The sequence below is a fragment of the Kwoniella shandongensis genome, chromosome 5, assembly GCF_008629635.2.
Source record: "Kwoniella shandongensis chromosome 5, complete sequence".
NCBI classification, from domain to species: domain Eukaryota; kingdom Fungi; phylum Basidiomycota; class Tremellomycetes; order Tremellales; family Cryptococcaceae; genus Kwoniella; species Kwoniella shandongensis.
The window spans coordinates 1,418,450-1,433,934 of record NC_089291.1 but is presented as its reverse complement, the minus strand read 5'-3'; the positions used below and the strand labels follow the sequence as shown (position 1 = coordinate 1,433,934).

Genomic DNA, 15,485 nt, shown 5'->3' with positions numbered 1-15,485 from the left:
ACGCACGTGCATACCCCAAAAACCTAGTACGAGACGGTGCGAAGCGAAGTCCCAATCTTGGCAGCCAAGGTTCAGTTCGGGACCTCGCATTGTTATTGGAGCGTGTAGCTTTTCTCCCCGTTTTTCTTTTGTGGTGCGCCAAAGTTTCATAATAGTGCCTTGTGGGGTTCTGTATGTCTGGTCTATGGTTTTATGGAAGGAAGTACGCAAATACCAAGTCGGAAGATCGACGTTGCGTTGTCGTTGTACGTTGGAGCCAAGAAGTACGACGACAGGATGGTGTGATGAGATTCTTGGCTCCGTTCTTGGGATTCGAGATAGCTTATCTGTGTACAGCGGTACTGTTGTATCACCGACAATGTGGCAGTATGATCTTGATCTTTCACAATCTCGTCATGCGTTATTCCCTTGATTTTCAAATTGTGCCCCTCAGATTCTCAGCGGATCTCCTCAGCGGAGTCAAGCAGTCAGTAACCGACCTCAACCTCAATGCCGAGAAACTAATTGAATGAACGGTGTGCTTCTTCTCGGACCTCGAGTAACCGTTGACCGTTGACCGTCTGGAAGCATTTCTACCTCCCGATTGTGAGTACTGGAAGAGTCCTCCGCATTTCCCGTATGGTATGGAAAACAGGGAACTGTTTCCCTAAGCACTATGCACTTTTAGATCGATACAACAGATTAAACAGAAATTTCGGGGTAGAGGTAACTGCGTATTACCCATCAAATCACATCGTTCCAATTCCGTGCTTCGAATATCTCTTACAATGAATGTACCAGCATGGTGGTCAATAGCGGACTTTTGTCTGCTAAGTATCGGCCGATATGCGGTCAAGCGACCGGCCGACCAAGTGGCCCTTTTGTAGAAAATGTATTTTGGGAACAGACAGCTAAATGCTGACACATCTTTGTCCTGGGGCTACGAATTCGGATCTGCGTTACTTCATCATCGGCATCGGTATCGGCACCATGCGGTTCTTTGTGGCAGACCGAAGGTCAAGAAAACCTCACGAGACTTTCCACCAAGACTCGAGGCGTTGTGTATTTGGCTTTTGGCGGTGGCTTATGATTGACTACACTCCGTAGCTCAGTAGATACCAAGACCGAAGACCGATAGAACAGCATGATAGACAGGGCGACCACAGAAGCTGCTTTGGGAGCTCTGATGACGGCATCGAGGACCGAACGGACTCAAGTAGCAAGAGAGATGAACAAACTGTACACTAGCCGTGAATGAGCACATTGCCTTACTTCGCTTAAATCGCGTCGTTGATCACCTCCGTTGTCTCGGCTGAGCTGAAAACTCTCGCAAACTCTACACTCCCTATGTCATCCTGTGAGAAAAACAACTCAGCAAGTTGTCGCTGCTTACTTTCCCGCATGCAAAGTGGACACAAGCAGATCACCGCACACTGTTCAAGGTGTGGGAGGTCAAGAGAGAGCGGAGCCCCGACCTCCACCCCCTCTCGCGTTTCAGCATGACACAAAGACATCTGTTGTTTTCTTTATTCTTCTACGTCGTATCCACCTGTGCCCCCGCCGTTCGCATACCGTTTGGGCGACATTCCACTCAGAGTAGCGGGCAATACTGCGACTGTTGAGCGGTACTCGTATCTCCTCAGTAACATCATGCAAGGCGTATAGACAGTATCTGAACCGCTCCTCACGATCTCTTCATCAATTCTCAGGATTAATCAGAACAGCACGATGTCCATCTCACGACCGATATTGGCGTCGAAGTACACCTCGATCGTGAACAGAAGTGGAAGACTAGACGAAGTGAGAAGGGAACTGAATGTCGTCATCAATGGTGAGTATGGGTTTCAACCAGTCTTCTCCACTTGTTGCGCGCTCAGTAACCCTTCAATCGACTCTTTGTCTTTCTGTACTGATCTGTTTGATGCTGACAAGCCATGATCGACTAATTCAGCGCTACCAACGCAGGTAGACCCAACAGAACGTGAACTGTATTTGAATGCGATACTCGGTGATCTTGATCAGGGAGAAGATGCTCCGTGGGCTGTTTGGCCGGATGAAGGTAAGTGTCCAAAGCTCATCATATTTACTTGTCGTACCCGAATAGTCGGCGAAGACTATGGCAGAGTTGATCCCTTTGAGGATTGGGCTGTGACTGACTCGCTACTTCCCCTTCATTATAGTTTATATCCTTGCATTGACAGCCATCAAATCGCTCGGTCGCAATCCCGTTGGCTGTGAAACCCTCCTTTCCCCTCATCACCTTGCGATCCTTCTCCACCACTCCTCACTTCCCATATCACCGTCAACTACACTTTTCAAACAACCTCCAAGGCCTCCAGTGTCATCTTCTGCCCGAGAAGCTCTCAAGATCCTTGCCAATTTGCTTGTCCTACATGCGGCAGGACGAAATCGATTCGCTGCTGCAGGAGGAGCGAAAGCTGTAGCTAGAGCGCTGGCAAACAAAGGAATCGAAGGTGAAGATTTGATTCTAGGAGAGGAGGAGGAGAATGTGGAAAGGTTGTTCTTGTTGGGACGTCTGGGGTTCTTGGTAACGATCGAGAGACCAAAGGCGGTAGGGATCATGGTGGACGAAGAAGACGTTGTGATCTCGTTGGTACATGTGAGTGCAACCAATATGAGCAGGCATTTCTATTCCTGACTACAAGAAATCGGTGCTGACTGGCGTTGTTTCTCGTAGCATCTTTCAACTATCGCGCCATTACCAACGAACTACGCCGCTCTAAGCGAGTTGCTGAAGACAGTCAATAATGTGGTACGCTTTTATCCGTATCCTAACTCCACTAGCTCATCCTCGACTCAAAGCGAAGATCCTTGGGATGAGCGATTCGATGTGTAAGTCCTACCTTCGACTCAAGTCTCCTTATTGCGTGGACTCATGCTGAAATTTCATTAAATTTGCAGACTACTCTTCCCCGTCCTCTGCTTGTTCTACGCCATCCCAACTCTCGACCTTTCTCCACCCTTATCACACATAACGCACGTCCTTCTTTCCATACCCTTCCACCCGCGTATCCTCCCGATATGGCACAGCATTCCTGAAACCCCTTCTCCGGCGACCAGCTCGAACACAAGCCCTACCAGTCCTTACAGTATGAAGGGTCTTCTCAATAAGATCAGTAATATGTCTTCATTGTCTCCTTCCTCTTCTCAGCTCAGCCAGCTGAGTCAAGAGCGAAGGAAACTCTCAGGATCCCTCGGATCACCAGGGAACCGACCGAAATCTCCTTCCTCTCCATCTTCACCACGTACCAGTATTTCTTCGTCTACCGGTCCACCGAACGTTGTGCCGACGAGCGTCTACGACCCATCCGGTTTACCAATCAAGTTATTACGGATCTTCGATCACTTCTTTGACGCATACATACCATATCCAAGGAAGCCGGATGACCAACTGCCTCAAGGTCTGGTGTTAGAGGAGATGTTACCGCCTCTGCTACTCCTGCTCACAAGAGCAGCATCAAGCAGCGAGGCTATTAGACTAGTTTTGAAAGATGCTCTTTTGCCAAGTACCTTGTGAGTCTGCAGCTGCTTGTTCGAACGCTTTGTGATGAACAGTAGCTGACAATCAATATGACTTCAGGGATCGATCATCTGGAGCGGGACCACTTGAAGCTCGAAAGGGGACTCTAGGCAATATTCTCCGACTGATGGGCTGTGCTGGGCATCCGCAGACGAAAAACACTGCTGGAGAGCTGATGTGGGCGATATGTAAGGGTGATGGTGAGTATTGTCTTTGACAGTCCCAAGTATCGTGCTGACCGAAATAATCAATATGCAGCTGCCGACTTGTGCGTCGAGATTGGGTACGGCAATGCTGCTGGTCTTTTATTCCAGAAGGGAATATCTGGTCCACCGCCTGCCAAGATCGAAGAGCTACCCTCTGATGAAACTACCTCGCCCATCACTGTGCAACCTGCCACGCCGACTGTCGCAACGACTTTTGCGGACAACTCTGCGCCTAGACATCCGATTACGGGACTCAAAGATGACTCCAGTTCAGCTCAACGATTGGACGAGATGACACAGGAACAGAAAGAACGAGAAGCTGAGCGTCTCTTCGTGCTGTTTGACAGGATGGAGAAGAACCCTGTGATCAGTATGAAGAGTGGTGAGAAGGGTGACGAGAAGAAAAAGAGTATAAAGGAAATTATGAGGGAAAAGCTGGAGAGTGGTGATGTGACCGAATGGGAGAGGAAGGATGAGCTCGAAGAGAGACGTAGGGTCGAAGAGGAGGAGAGAAGAGAAGAAGAAGAGGCGATAAGGGAATTACAGGAGTATAAGAGCAGGACGGGAGGGCAGAAGTAAAGTCCTATGCCTTCGCCATCAGAATGGCGGTGAGGAAAGGGGTCAGTATTAAAGATTGTATTATAATCACCTGGGGAGGTGGGTGTACGAGATGGCGGCGTAATATATGGTCGTTACATGCAATGATATGTTCTTTGTCTTTGTACAATAGTAGCTTCTTTTTTCTACTCCTTCATCGTCTCGTCTTGGGCGCCTGCTCGTTCCTGGATCGCCGTTCTGCGAGGTCACAAAGATGTGTCAGCTCATGACATACCTGATTACATATGCACTACGATTGTAGTCATGCGGAGCGTGATATTTTGTTGGCAAGATGGAGACGAGTCACTCGCTGCACTCGGACACTCACCTCAATTGCTTTGTGAAATCATCCTCGACATCATCATCATCCCAATTGTCTTCCCACAGATTATCGTTAGGTCCTGCACCTGCTTTCTTGAGAGCATCTTGGATGTTACCGCCGTAGTCTGAGTGGAGTGTATTGCACGAGAAGGTAGAAGGGACAAGGGGAAGGGAAGGAAGTCTGTTAGCTAGTGTAATCGTGTCCTAGTGTGAGTGTCAGAGCCTGTATGTACCTGTAGCGGGGAAATCCTGTAAGACCAACACACGAAACCGGATTAGCACAACTTCCTCTGATCTATCCAGCGTGTAAAGTACAGTAGCTTGAACTGAAGGAGCAACAAGACTTACCTCGAACTCATCATCATCTTCCAGGGCACCGAGCTTTGGAAGAGCTTTCTTCTCAGCTGGAGGGGCGGTGTTGGCAGTGGTACCATTTGAAGGACCGGCAGTCGCGTTTGTTTCTGATGATTTCTCAGCCATCTCGAGAGGTTATCAATGCTTGAGTTGAAGGTAGAAGTAATGTTGGACAAACAGAACAATGTCTGATTCAAGTACATCATCACTTCGTTCGTTCGTTCGTTCGTTCGCTCATCGCTCGACGCGCAACCGTAACGACCAACCTAATCTCCTCCCCTCACATACTTACCCCAATCATCCGCCACATACCCGGGATTACGCCTTCCTCTCAATCCGCTCAAATGGTCCAAACCCCCTTCACAAGCCCGTATAATCTATTAGTCCTTTTGCTAGGGTTAGAGTTTCTGACAGTGAGGAGAAATCCGAGTCGAAACACTTGCTGGTTGCAAAATACATCCTACCGTAGCATTCATCGTTAGGTGTAATGCTCAATTTATGGAAAAGTAACTATACACTTGTTACACAAACTATTACATTATCTTTTTGTCCAGCCGAGCATCGCCTCCCTTGGCTGCTGCTTGGCTGCTTGACCGATCAGAGGGAAGAGCGGAGGTGTAAGCCTTTGTGTTGGTAGAAGAGGGAAGTTGTTGAGAGTACTATCCCTGGTGTGCAGCCAAGCCTTACCCGCCAAGTGTGGCAGACACGAAGGATGTCGCAGAAAGATGCAATCGCTCTCTTCGAGTTCGACCACTCATCTTCTTAAAGCTCGCCATGACGGATGTACGAGCTTGTCCACCAGTACAATCTTGACCTCGAGAAACCAAAGCCAGATACAACGTCTGCATGATATTCCACAACCATATGCTACGCTGTACAATTCCCATCCACCTTATCTACGCTTCCCTCTCCACTTGTTGGCTCGCTCAACACTGTCCTCATTGTCCTTCTACAATCCACTCTCGACATCTCCTTGACCTTCTGCACTGCCCGCGCTCAATCTCTCGATCCCCTCCTTGAACCTGGTTGACTTTGACTCCTCGACTGTCTTGACCCTTCTCCAAACGAACCTCTCCTCGACGCTGGCCCTGAAGGTGGCATCAACGAGTCTTTTCGACCCTTCAAGATCCCTTGTGCGGAGGCTATGGATAGTTGAGTACGACACGAGTCGCAATATCGCATCGTGAAGGTTTCGACGTGAAGTGCGTGGGTTCTAAACAAACATATGACATTAGCTTAAGAAAGCGCAAGGTGAATGAATCGGTCAACTTACCCGCAGAAAGCACCGCCGCAACCACCACAATGTCGTTTTGGTTCTATTACCAACAACGTCAACACTTGAACGAGATCTTTGTGAGAAGCGCCCACTCACCAAGCAGCCCAAAGTGTCTACTACATCTCTCCGACATACAAGTATGCGAGAGATTCTCCGCTACGTGTCTCGCCGCGCCGTCCGGCAAAGACCACTGATACAACGCGTACTTGTTCTTCTCCTCCGAAGGTTCGTACGCCGCATACAACGTCTCACTGTAAGGCAGAGCATCGATATTAGCAACGGAAGGCATTTCGATACGAAGAGACACGACTCACCCGATGAATTTGACCATACAGCAATCACCACCGACATGATCGTCTGAACGATGTAATGTCCCTTGAGCAATGAGAATCCAAGGTCTCACATCGCTATCGTCCGCATTGAACAGGTCTTTCGCACCCGGAACACAGCGATAGAGGACTACCTTGGCTCCTACACCGATCACGAACAGAGCTCCTGATTTCAAGAATTCTCGATTCAAGAAGGAAATACCGCCAGTAAATTCGGGTTGGAAAGGTTCGTCCTCTTCCTCGTCTTCGGATCCGACATCGGAAGAGGAAGGAATGGCTTCTTCCACAGCGGCAGAAGCGATCGGATGACCGTTGAGAGAGTAGAGGTACAGATGTCGTTTTGAAGCCAAAGCAATGTGTCCCTGTTATGAAGCAGTATTTTAGTATAGAGACCAACTTGGTTGACGTAGCACGGCACTCACATCCGCCTCGTTGATCGCACAGTATTCGATAGGTTCGGTTCGACCCGTCTGCAAGGTCCTAGTATATCTGAGTCGATTCGTATCCCAAACCATGGCATTACCATCCTATATCCACGGTCAGCGACCATTTTCGCATCCATGCTAACAGCAACTCACCTCTGACCCGCTGACAAGTAGACTCCACGAGGTATTGGCAGCCAGACAAGTGACTGAACTAGGATGGCCTCGTAACGTCGCTTCTCGTTGCATTGTAACATCACCCCTTCGATATCCACCGCCTTTGATATTGACCCGCCATGCTGTCAATACTCCTTGTGCCGAGACGGTCACAAGCAACGAAGGCGAGGCAAAGATCGCGTGAGCCGGATAGATACCCTCGACAAGACTGACAAGCTAGAGTAGAGTCGGCGTATTAGCTGAGACCTATGAAACCTGCGGCCATAAGTCACTCACCTTCGCCGATGTCCCTTCTTGATGATATACTCTAACGGAGCCATCCGTAAAGCCATATTGCACCGACAGGGTGGACAGCCCGGGGACGACCAATCTGAACTTCTGTCCAGCTTTCGGCTTGGCATCAGGACCATGTGGTCCACTGATTTCATCGATAGAAATCGTCGTCTCCGTGATCGGTAGGATACTCCTGAACATCAACTGCCAATGTTCGGCCACCCCAAATCGGGCCGTTATCGGCAAGGTACTTCGTCCAGCGACGAAACGATTCGGGTGTGGATGCTTGAAGATCTGTAGAGGCGTTTGACCAAAGTTATGAATGATTGCAGTCGATGCAGCCTTCTCCCCTTCATCCTCGATGTTCTCGAGATCAACAGCTCCACGGTAAGACAAGGGATGGAAGCAATTGTATGCCGCGGGATCGCGTTGCTTGTACCCGAATGTCAAATCGATCCACGCTGCAAGGTGACGAGAAACGTATTCCGATTCGAGAGCTTCGCGATGTCGATGAATGAAGAGCAAAGGGTCGTTGAGCGCCCACGGAGGGAGATGAACATTGTCTACCTTCTCGCCAGACGCTTGCTTCTTGCCAAAGTAATGATGATTCTGATCATTTCGTAAAGATTGTCAGCCTATACCATCGGTTCGAATGGGTTGTTTACGCACCAAGTTGACAAGGAAAGCAGGCGAATAGAAAAACTCGGGGATAAGCTCCCTCACATCTCCCCGGTTCTCAGCCGAGGCTGACTCCCAAGCTCTCGGGATGCTCGAGAACAGTCTGTCGGCGAGATCGAAATTACCACCCTGATCAAGCTTGTATCAGTACAGATCGCGATGAGTGTCATAACGCAGATTCTCACCTGTAGTGCCAAAAAGATCTCAGTGAATGGAGAAAGTCGAATCATGAAACCGCAAACAATCATGGAAGAGCTATAATGAGTACCGTAGTGGCTAAGAGGGACGTCAGTCTATGTTTACAGCATACAAGGGTCTAGCTCACAATGGTTTCTCTCCGACTCCTTCGGTCGCTGAGTATCGCTCGATGGCCGCTTCCCGTCGAGCCGGAGTCAAAGCGCCCATAGGATGCGTCAGATCTCTGAAAGAAGATATGGCGTCCAGGTCGAGTTTGTCAGAGGTATAGTCTGACAATACCCAAGGAAAGACTGGGTATTGGGTGACATCTATTGTATGTGGTCAGTTTCATCCCAGCTTCCGTATCTTGAGGAACTCACCATTAGGTGTTCGGTTGGCGTATTGGTTCAACAGTTGAAGGTACGCAAACTATGATTGCATCTTAGTGGCCCGTCATGAGTTTGACGAGATTGCCATACGACTTACGTTGCTGATCTCCCTGCTCTGCCATTTCCGCTGCAACGCTTCGAGCTGTTGTTCACTTCGGTCCATCGCCTTTGCGACCGTGTCCACCACAAAGTTACCAATAACACTCCTCGAAATCGCATCTCTGTGATCGTTCTTTGAGCTGATCTTAGACACGACAGCTTGACGCTCTCGCTTATCGCGGAATACAATGAGGAAGTTCCGCTTATCGGAGAAGTAGAGCTCGAGGGCAACGTCTCGGAAAAGGAAAGCACGTCGGTTGTTCTCCACGATTTCCGTGTATGACCTGCACCAGGAGTTGGTATCGATCAGACCAATCAAAGCGACATAGAGAGGAGCAAGTCGGCGAACATGATAGGATGGTAAGGACGCAACTCACCATCGATGACTTTGTTGATCCGAATTATCCAATTCTACCAAAGTCCCGGAAGGGATCGAAAGCACATCCTTCTGAGCGTCTTTCGCATCGATAACTTCTCCATCGGCGGTTTGCACCAGCCCATCGACGAGGTACAAGTTCTTTTTTCCGAGAATGAGGAGACCAGCTGCAAAGCATTCGCATCAGCAGAGTTGTTATTCGCTTCCTTAACTGTAACTCACGACAAGCATCCACACCGACGATCCGCACGATGTTCTACCGATCAATCAGCATACACACGTGACACACAGTCAAGGGGGAGAACTCACATGGGCTTCTTCGACAACATCACCGGCCTGTAACGTCTTCGCTATTCTCCTCATCTTATCGTTTCCTACGTCTTCATCGACCTCAACATACGACTCCGTATCCACATTATCCTCAGACACCGCCCCAATCTCGCTACCCGGTCCAGATCCGCCTCCACCTGGTGCGAGGGTACCCGGACCTGAGATCGCCGAATTGCTTGGTGTAGTCATTGCCACTGAAACAGACTGTGCTTCTTCTTCAGCGATGGGTTCAGGCGCTGCATCGCCAAGTGCGAGGGCGAACGGATCTTCCCATGGTGCGGCGTTGATCCTGGACACTGCGGAGGACAGCTCATCCACTGATGGAATAGCATCTCGCAGTTTGTGACGGGTCCGTGCCATGCCTTGTTCTGGAAGGGCGTTGATACGCTCTAGTCGGGCTCTAGAAGCACGAATCAATGACTGTTTTTGCACGCCTAGCATTTTGTGGTTGACATACCTCATTCGAAGCGGACCTTCGCTGCCATCAAGACGCCACGTCACACCCTCTTCTCGCTCCGGCCAGAGCCCATTCTCCGCCCGGAGTGCAGCGGCTTGACGAGGCCAATCCACCTGCGAAAGCTTCTGCCAGTGCTCCTTCCTGCGGTTCAAGTCAGTCATTGTCATCCCTCCGCCTCTCATCAGTACTTACCGTTCAAGGGTCATCTTGGAGTGACTTTGTGAGTCCTGGGCACAGATTGTATTAGCTTCCAGGCACAAAGGAATTTCGGTCATACCCACAGTCTGTATGATGATCATCTTCCATGCTGCGTTCTTATCTTTACCACCTTCCAATATCGATTCTCCAGTGATTACTCGCTTCAGCGGTACCCTCTTTTCCATGATTGGCGGTCTCGACCTTGAGAAGCCCGGCACATCAGTCGAGAGTCTCCTTCGTACGGAGGAGGGCGGAACGGGAGACGCGCCGAATCGACTAGAAAACGATTGACCGAGATATGAACTTCCCGGACGAGGAGAGGTGGGCGACATCATCAACGACGATCCAGTCTTCGGTGACGACGGTGTTATGCGCAATTGCTCAATGATGAGGTTCATCTGGCAGGACTATCAGCGCATTCAACAGGGACAGCGCGTTGCCAATACCTACCTGGTTCGTGGTCGCCGGTGGTAACTTGCCCAGCTCGATCAAGGCCAACAGCCACTCTGCAGCTGCGTCCCTCGCGCCCCTCACCACTTCGGGCTTCGCATTAGATCCAGAAACCGCCGCAAAGTCCGCCACACTCGGCAGCATCACCTCGACTTTCTTCGCTGTGATGTTTTTACGGAAGGAAGGAGAAGCACGGTAGACTGCCGTCATCTCCTTCAGGAGATCCTCCAAACGAGTGTCATCTTGAGAGAAAGAAGGGGAATCTAAAGGATGCTGTGAGCTTCTAAGGCTTTCACAGTACATGGCGCGCATGACTGACCTGGGGTTACCGGGGAGAAGGCGATTGATTTGATTGATGTAATAGTACCCGATCTTGTCCTTCCTGTTGTCGGTCTATTTCCTCCGTCATCCATGTCTCCTGCCTGTTGCAACAGAAAGTCAAGCGCAGCCAGCAGACAAGCCACCATTGGTGGCGACAATAACCCCGCTTTCTCCTCTCTACCTTGTCCCATCAGCATCTTGATGACCAAAACCTGTATATCGCTTCGCCAGATAGGCGCCAGGGTTCCAGCTAGCAAGGCGAAGCCGCCTTCGGACTCGAATGATCGTTGGAAGGTTTCCAAACCCGTCGTGATCAAACACAGTTCCAGGATTTCGAGACACGGTAGGACAACGTAGTACGCCGAGTTCGAAGAGAGGAAAATGACAAGGAGGCGGTGTAGAGCAAGTGATCGGTTCAGCTTGACGAGTCTCTGCTTGCTCTGGCAGAGTTGAGCAATCATGCCGAGGATCAGAGCTGCGGGTAGTTGATATGGCGGAGGCTCGTCGGTCAAGGTCGTGCTGAAGGACATGTTGTCTAGGCAAAAAGTCAACTCGGCAACCTCGCTTGCAGGCTGTCTTGAGACACTCACTTTGACAAAGCGCTGACACGAGGTAAGAGAACACGGGTTTGATCCTGTTCTCGTGGTCAGTGGATCTCGAACACGGGTGCTAATCTTCGACCGACTTACGCGTCTTCTCCACTCCATCTTGCTTCGAGGGCCAACTTCAAGACCTCTGTGACCCATTGTGATTAGCATCCAGCCCCGAGTACGAGTCAACACGTCCGCTCGACTCACCAACGACATTCGGCAACACCTCCAAGCTGAACAGACCAGATCTCAAAGCATACAACATCTTCTTGACCATAGCCGATTTCTGGAAAGTCCTCAGGATGTTGAATCGCTTATGCTTGGAAGTCGAAAGCAGGTACTCGAAATGTTTCAGGTAGTAGATTATGACATCGTCAGGAGCATATGACCAGAGTTCGAACTCCAGACCTAACGATCGATAGGCTACCGAGTTGTGAACGGTCGCAGTGCTGATGCGATTTCGTCAGCAACTCCTTGAGAGATACAGCACACTTCCACGTACTTTGGCTTGTCCATATTTATACCCAGCATAGACAGAATAATCTTTGCAATGTGCTCGTCCACCATTGTTGACATCCTTGGCCTGAGGAGGGCTGCAAGGAGATCGAATCCATCTACGGACATACCAGTTGGTATCAGTACGGACTCTCCATTGGTTTTGATCAGACTTACGTATTCGCTCCATCTCCTCACTCGCTTCCCAACTATCCTTGATCATATCTCTCAATATCCCAAGCGTCGTCGTCAACTCCTCCCGTGTCTTTGCCAGGTCCACCATCTTCAGTACTACCAGTCCACCTCCTACAGCTGAGACACTCTCATCGAGGCTCGTCGCCGAGAACGGTCGAACGTGACCGAAGAGTCTGACTGTCCCATGGCGTAACTGTTTCGCGCGATGAGGATGAGGTACACCAGCATTGACGCAGACGTCATGCGTCGGATCGTAGTCTCTAGCAGCGAGTGAGAGTATGATCGACTCCTCTGGAATAGTATGTCCCGCACGTATGGCGCGAACCAGGATCGAACTACTTTGGTGCGAAAAGAATTTCCGATCGTTTGCGGTTTGAGCAAGGTTGCTGAGGTAGATATTGATAGACGTAGCACCCTCATCTACTTATTGTTAGCTACGCCAGCATGTCGATTCTCAGACTTACAAGTCAAAAACTTGCCCGCGGGCTCCTGCAGATTACCGGTGTATCGAGGGCCCTACGACATCATAGTCAGCTCCGTAAACGTTCTTATCAACCAAACAACTCACCAGATGATGCATGAGCAGAACCATATCTTCCGGGACCGCCTCCTCCAGCAGCAACGTCCTGCCAAGCATCCATTCATTCTCCTCCTCTCTTCCTCCCTTGACATCCTTATCGGCTGTACATTCCTCGTCGGTCTTGTACGGTCGTCCAATCGCTATCCGAACAGCATCTGGTGGAGTTCCTTGCTTCACGTTCAGCTGGGGAGCAGTCGGAGCTGTAGTCGCAGGTGAAGGTACTGGGAAGGGCATACGTAGTGCTCCCACTCGCACGCCATTGACGAAGATCCGGATTTCGCCATGTTCTGATCCTCTCGGTTTGCGACAGCCGACCGCAAAATGGACCCATTGGAAATGAGGAATCAAAGCATCCATCGCGCCGCAAATTACCTCGTTATCATGTAACGTAGGCGGATCTTCGGATATAGGAGTTGTGGGAGGATTGTCGGCGCCGTGGACGGAGGTGGTTATTGCTATTTGGGAGCTTTCGAGGATACGAATCTGGAATAGGGGTTGCTTGGCGCCTTTCTGAGACATATGAAGCAGGGTCAAAGGCTGATTGAGCTTGGAAATGTGCAACCAACACTGAAATCAAGGTCAGGACTGGTACCCTCAGAGTGCAAAATCAAGCAGTGGTACTCACAGAGAAGTTGAATCCCTTATGTGCGTTCATCCATGCTCTACCTGTCTCCCTGAGCTGCAATCCCCCGAGACTATCCCCAGCGCCGCCTCTGAAGACAAACACATCTGGCCATCTCGCCTTCATAGAGTGTCGGATGAGGTCCAGAACCTCCGCATGCAATCCTTCATCTCCTTCTGCTTGTGTATCGGTCGTGCTGATATGCAGATTGGGCTTCTGTTTCGTCCGTTGCACAATTCTATCAGGTTCGCTATCGACCGAATCAGGCGTAGTTGATGTGCCATCGCCAGATACTAATGAGCTGGATGATTCTCCGTTGCTTTTGAAATGTCTTTCTGTTGGTGGTATTGTTGTCTTGACAAGTCCAAACAGTCGCCATGTCACTCGTTGATTTACGCCAGCTTCCAGCACCCGTCTGAGTAGAGCAATATATATTCTTCTTAAACCGTCATCGGGTCCTTGCCAATTTGCATCTCCCAGATCTTCGTCCTCTGGTTCTCGCTCTTGCCAATCCGCTCTTGCTGGGAAAGTCTCCTCGTAAACCCGCTTCTCATCCGGACCGTACAATCTCGTGATGAGAAACTCGGCAAGATCCGGAATTTGGGTTGCCAGCGCGAACAGATTAGGTGTAGACGCTTGAGCAGCCACGAGAAGAGTTTGCAAGGTCAACTCGATCAATTTCGCTTGGTATTCCTCTTCTCCGGTTTCGAAATCGCCGGTCCAAGCTCGTTCTTTGCCTTTACCCTTGGAACTCTCGCCTCGGATATACGCCCAGAGCAATCGCAAAGCGCCGCTAGTTGATGGTCGAATGATCACATCGCCGAGACGACTGGTGATGAAAGCAGTGGTGAGCTCAGGAGCATGTTTGGCTGTCCGGTGGGTCTGGAAGAGGGACACAATGGAATAGTTGTCGTTGCAGATATGCGAGAGAAGGAGAGCGATGATTTGCGACTCTGGTTCAATGCGTTTCGATGAGGTATGTTGCAGCAGGCGATACAAGATAGGAAGAAGAGCCCGATAACCTCCGTGAGACTGGAACACAAAAGAAGTCAGCCTGTAGACAACTGGACTACCCGAGCAAAGTACTTGATGTTACTCACCTCGAAATGCGACTCTCCGTGTCTGTCACCCACAGCCCAAGCAAGCACTTCAAGACACAGCCTGATCCCCTCCATTCTCTGTACTTCTCGTACTTGCCATGCCTCCTCATTTGAGCCTTCTCCTTCCTTAGGCTTAACCGTCCAGACAAGTGATTCTCCTAGGACCGTGAGCAATGTTCTGAATCCCGCATGTCGACGGAATGCCCGTCGAGAGTGGAAGTCGCCGGGTACCGATAGCAGCTGTGAAAAGGTCTGGGCGAAGAGTCAGTACAGTCGAGTGAGGAGCCAGACGAGACCTACTTCGACATAAGGCATGATATCTTGTCCGTCCAAACAATTTCTCAACTCCCTCAAAAGCTCCACAACCTTTATCGCTCCTTCCTCTGTTTCATCCACATCTTCATCTTCTTCCCCTTCACCGCCTACGTCAAGGGTCAAAGACCATCCACTATCACCATGATCATGTCCATGACCATGACTATGGGTGTGAGAGAACCCCGGCGGAGCAGGACTTCTTCCTCTGCTAGTTCCCGCTGTTCCGGGCGATTTACTTCGTGCTCTAGCTGCGGCAACTTGCGAGGATGAGCGAGCTCGTTGGCGAGCTGCGTATGGAACGGGAGTAGAAGAGCCGGGTGTGGAAGGTGGTGGACTAAGTGTTTCAGGAGGTCGCGTAAGGTCTTTGAGTAATTTGAACATCGCGGAGAGAGTGGGGGAAAGCCGACCTCAGAGAAGTGGACAGTCGCGCAGTCGGGAATGAGAAGAGGTGTGGAGAATTCGATGAAGAAGGGCAAAAAGAGAACAGGAGGGAGCGCGCGACTTGTAGTGCGTTCTTTGTGTTTGCTGAGCTATTGTACTATATCTATGAGGTGATAGAGGAGTAGAGATGTGGATCTAACGTGGTGGAGTTGGTAGTTATAGACGCATGCAATTGTAGTGGACTGTCCGGTTAATTG

The 15,485-nt window shown here is 50.1% G+C and overlaps 3 protein-coding genes across 3 annotated transcripts; 1 reads left to right on the top strand and 2 right to left on the bottom strand.

Annotated features, from left to right (window-relative positions):
- Window positions 1–1,707: 1,707 nt before the first annotated feature.
- Window positions 1,708–4,305, top strand: CI109_103204 (uncharacterized protein; the record flags this gene model as incomplete). Its single annotated transcript, XM_032001590.1, has 7 exons — window positions 1,708–1,810; window positions 1,931–2,038; window positions 2,160–2,599; window positions 2,678–2,832; window positions 2,902–3,513; window positions 3,581–3,720; window positions 3,779–4,305. The coding sequence occupies 7 exons, from the start codon at window positions 1,708–1,710 to the stop codon at window positions 4,303–4,305; spliced, it is 2,085 nt and encodes a 694-aa protein (XP_031864480.1).
- Window positions 4,306–4,469: 164 nt separating this feature from the next.
- CI109_103203 (uncharacterized protein) lies at window positions 4,470–5,124 on the bottom strand (the record flags this gene model as incomplete). Its single annotated transcript, XM_032001589.1, has 4 exons — window positions 4,470–4,521; window positions 4,652–4,769; window positions 4,878–4,893; window positions 4,993–5,124. The coding sequence occupies 4 exons, from the start codon at window positions 5,122–5,124 to the stop codon at window positions 4,470–4,472; spliced, it is 318 nt and encodes a 105-aa protein (XP_031864479.1).
- An 870-nt stretch (window positions 5,125–5,994) lies between these two features.
- On the bottom strand, window positions 5,995–15,228 carry CI109_103202 (uncharacterized protein; the record flags this gene model as incomplete). The annotated part of the gene is made up of 30 exons (XM_032001588.1): window positions 5,995–6,211; window positions 6,272–6,314; window positions 6,371–6,525; window positions 6,589–6,965; window positions 7,026–7,130; window positions 7,182–7,418; window positions 7,479–8,084; window positions 8,145–8,282; window positions 8,339–8,429; window positions 8,479–8,659; window positions 8,711–8,759; window positions 8,817–9,102; window positions 9,196–9,361; window positions 9,417–9,450; window positions 9,504–9,924; window positions 9,982–10,122; window positions 10,174–10,208; window positions 10,263–10,577; window positions 10,630–10,892; window positions 10,949–11,485; window positions 11,541–11,584; window positions 11,640–11,685; window positions 11,748–11,989; window positions 12,043–12,154; window positions 12,213–12,650; window positions 12,695–12,746; window positions 12,799–13,377; window positions 13,436–14,464; window positions 14,533–14,784; window positions 14,833–15,228. The coding sequence occupies 30 exons, from the start codon at window positions 15,226–15,228 to the stop codon at window positions 5,995–5,997; spliced, it is 7,587 nt and encodes a 2,528-aa protein (XP_031864478.1).
- Window positions 15,229–15,485: the final 257 nt, after the last annotated feature.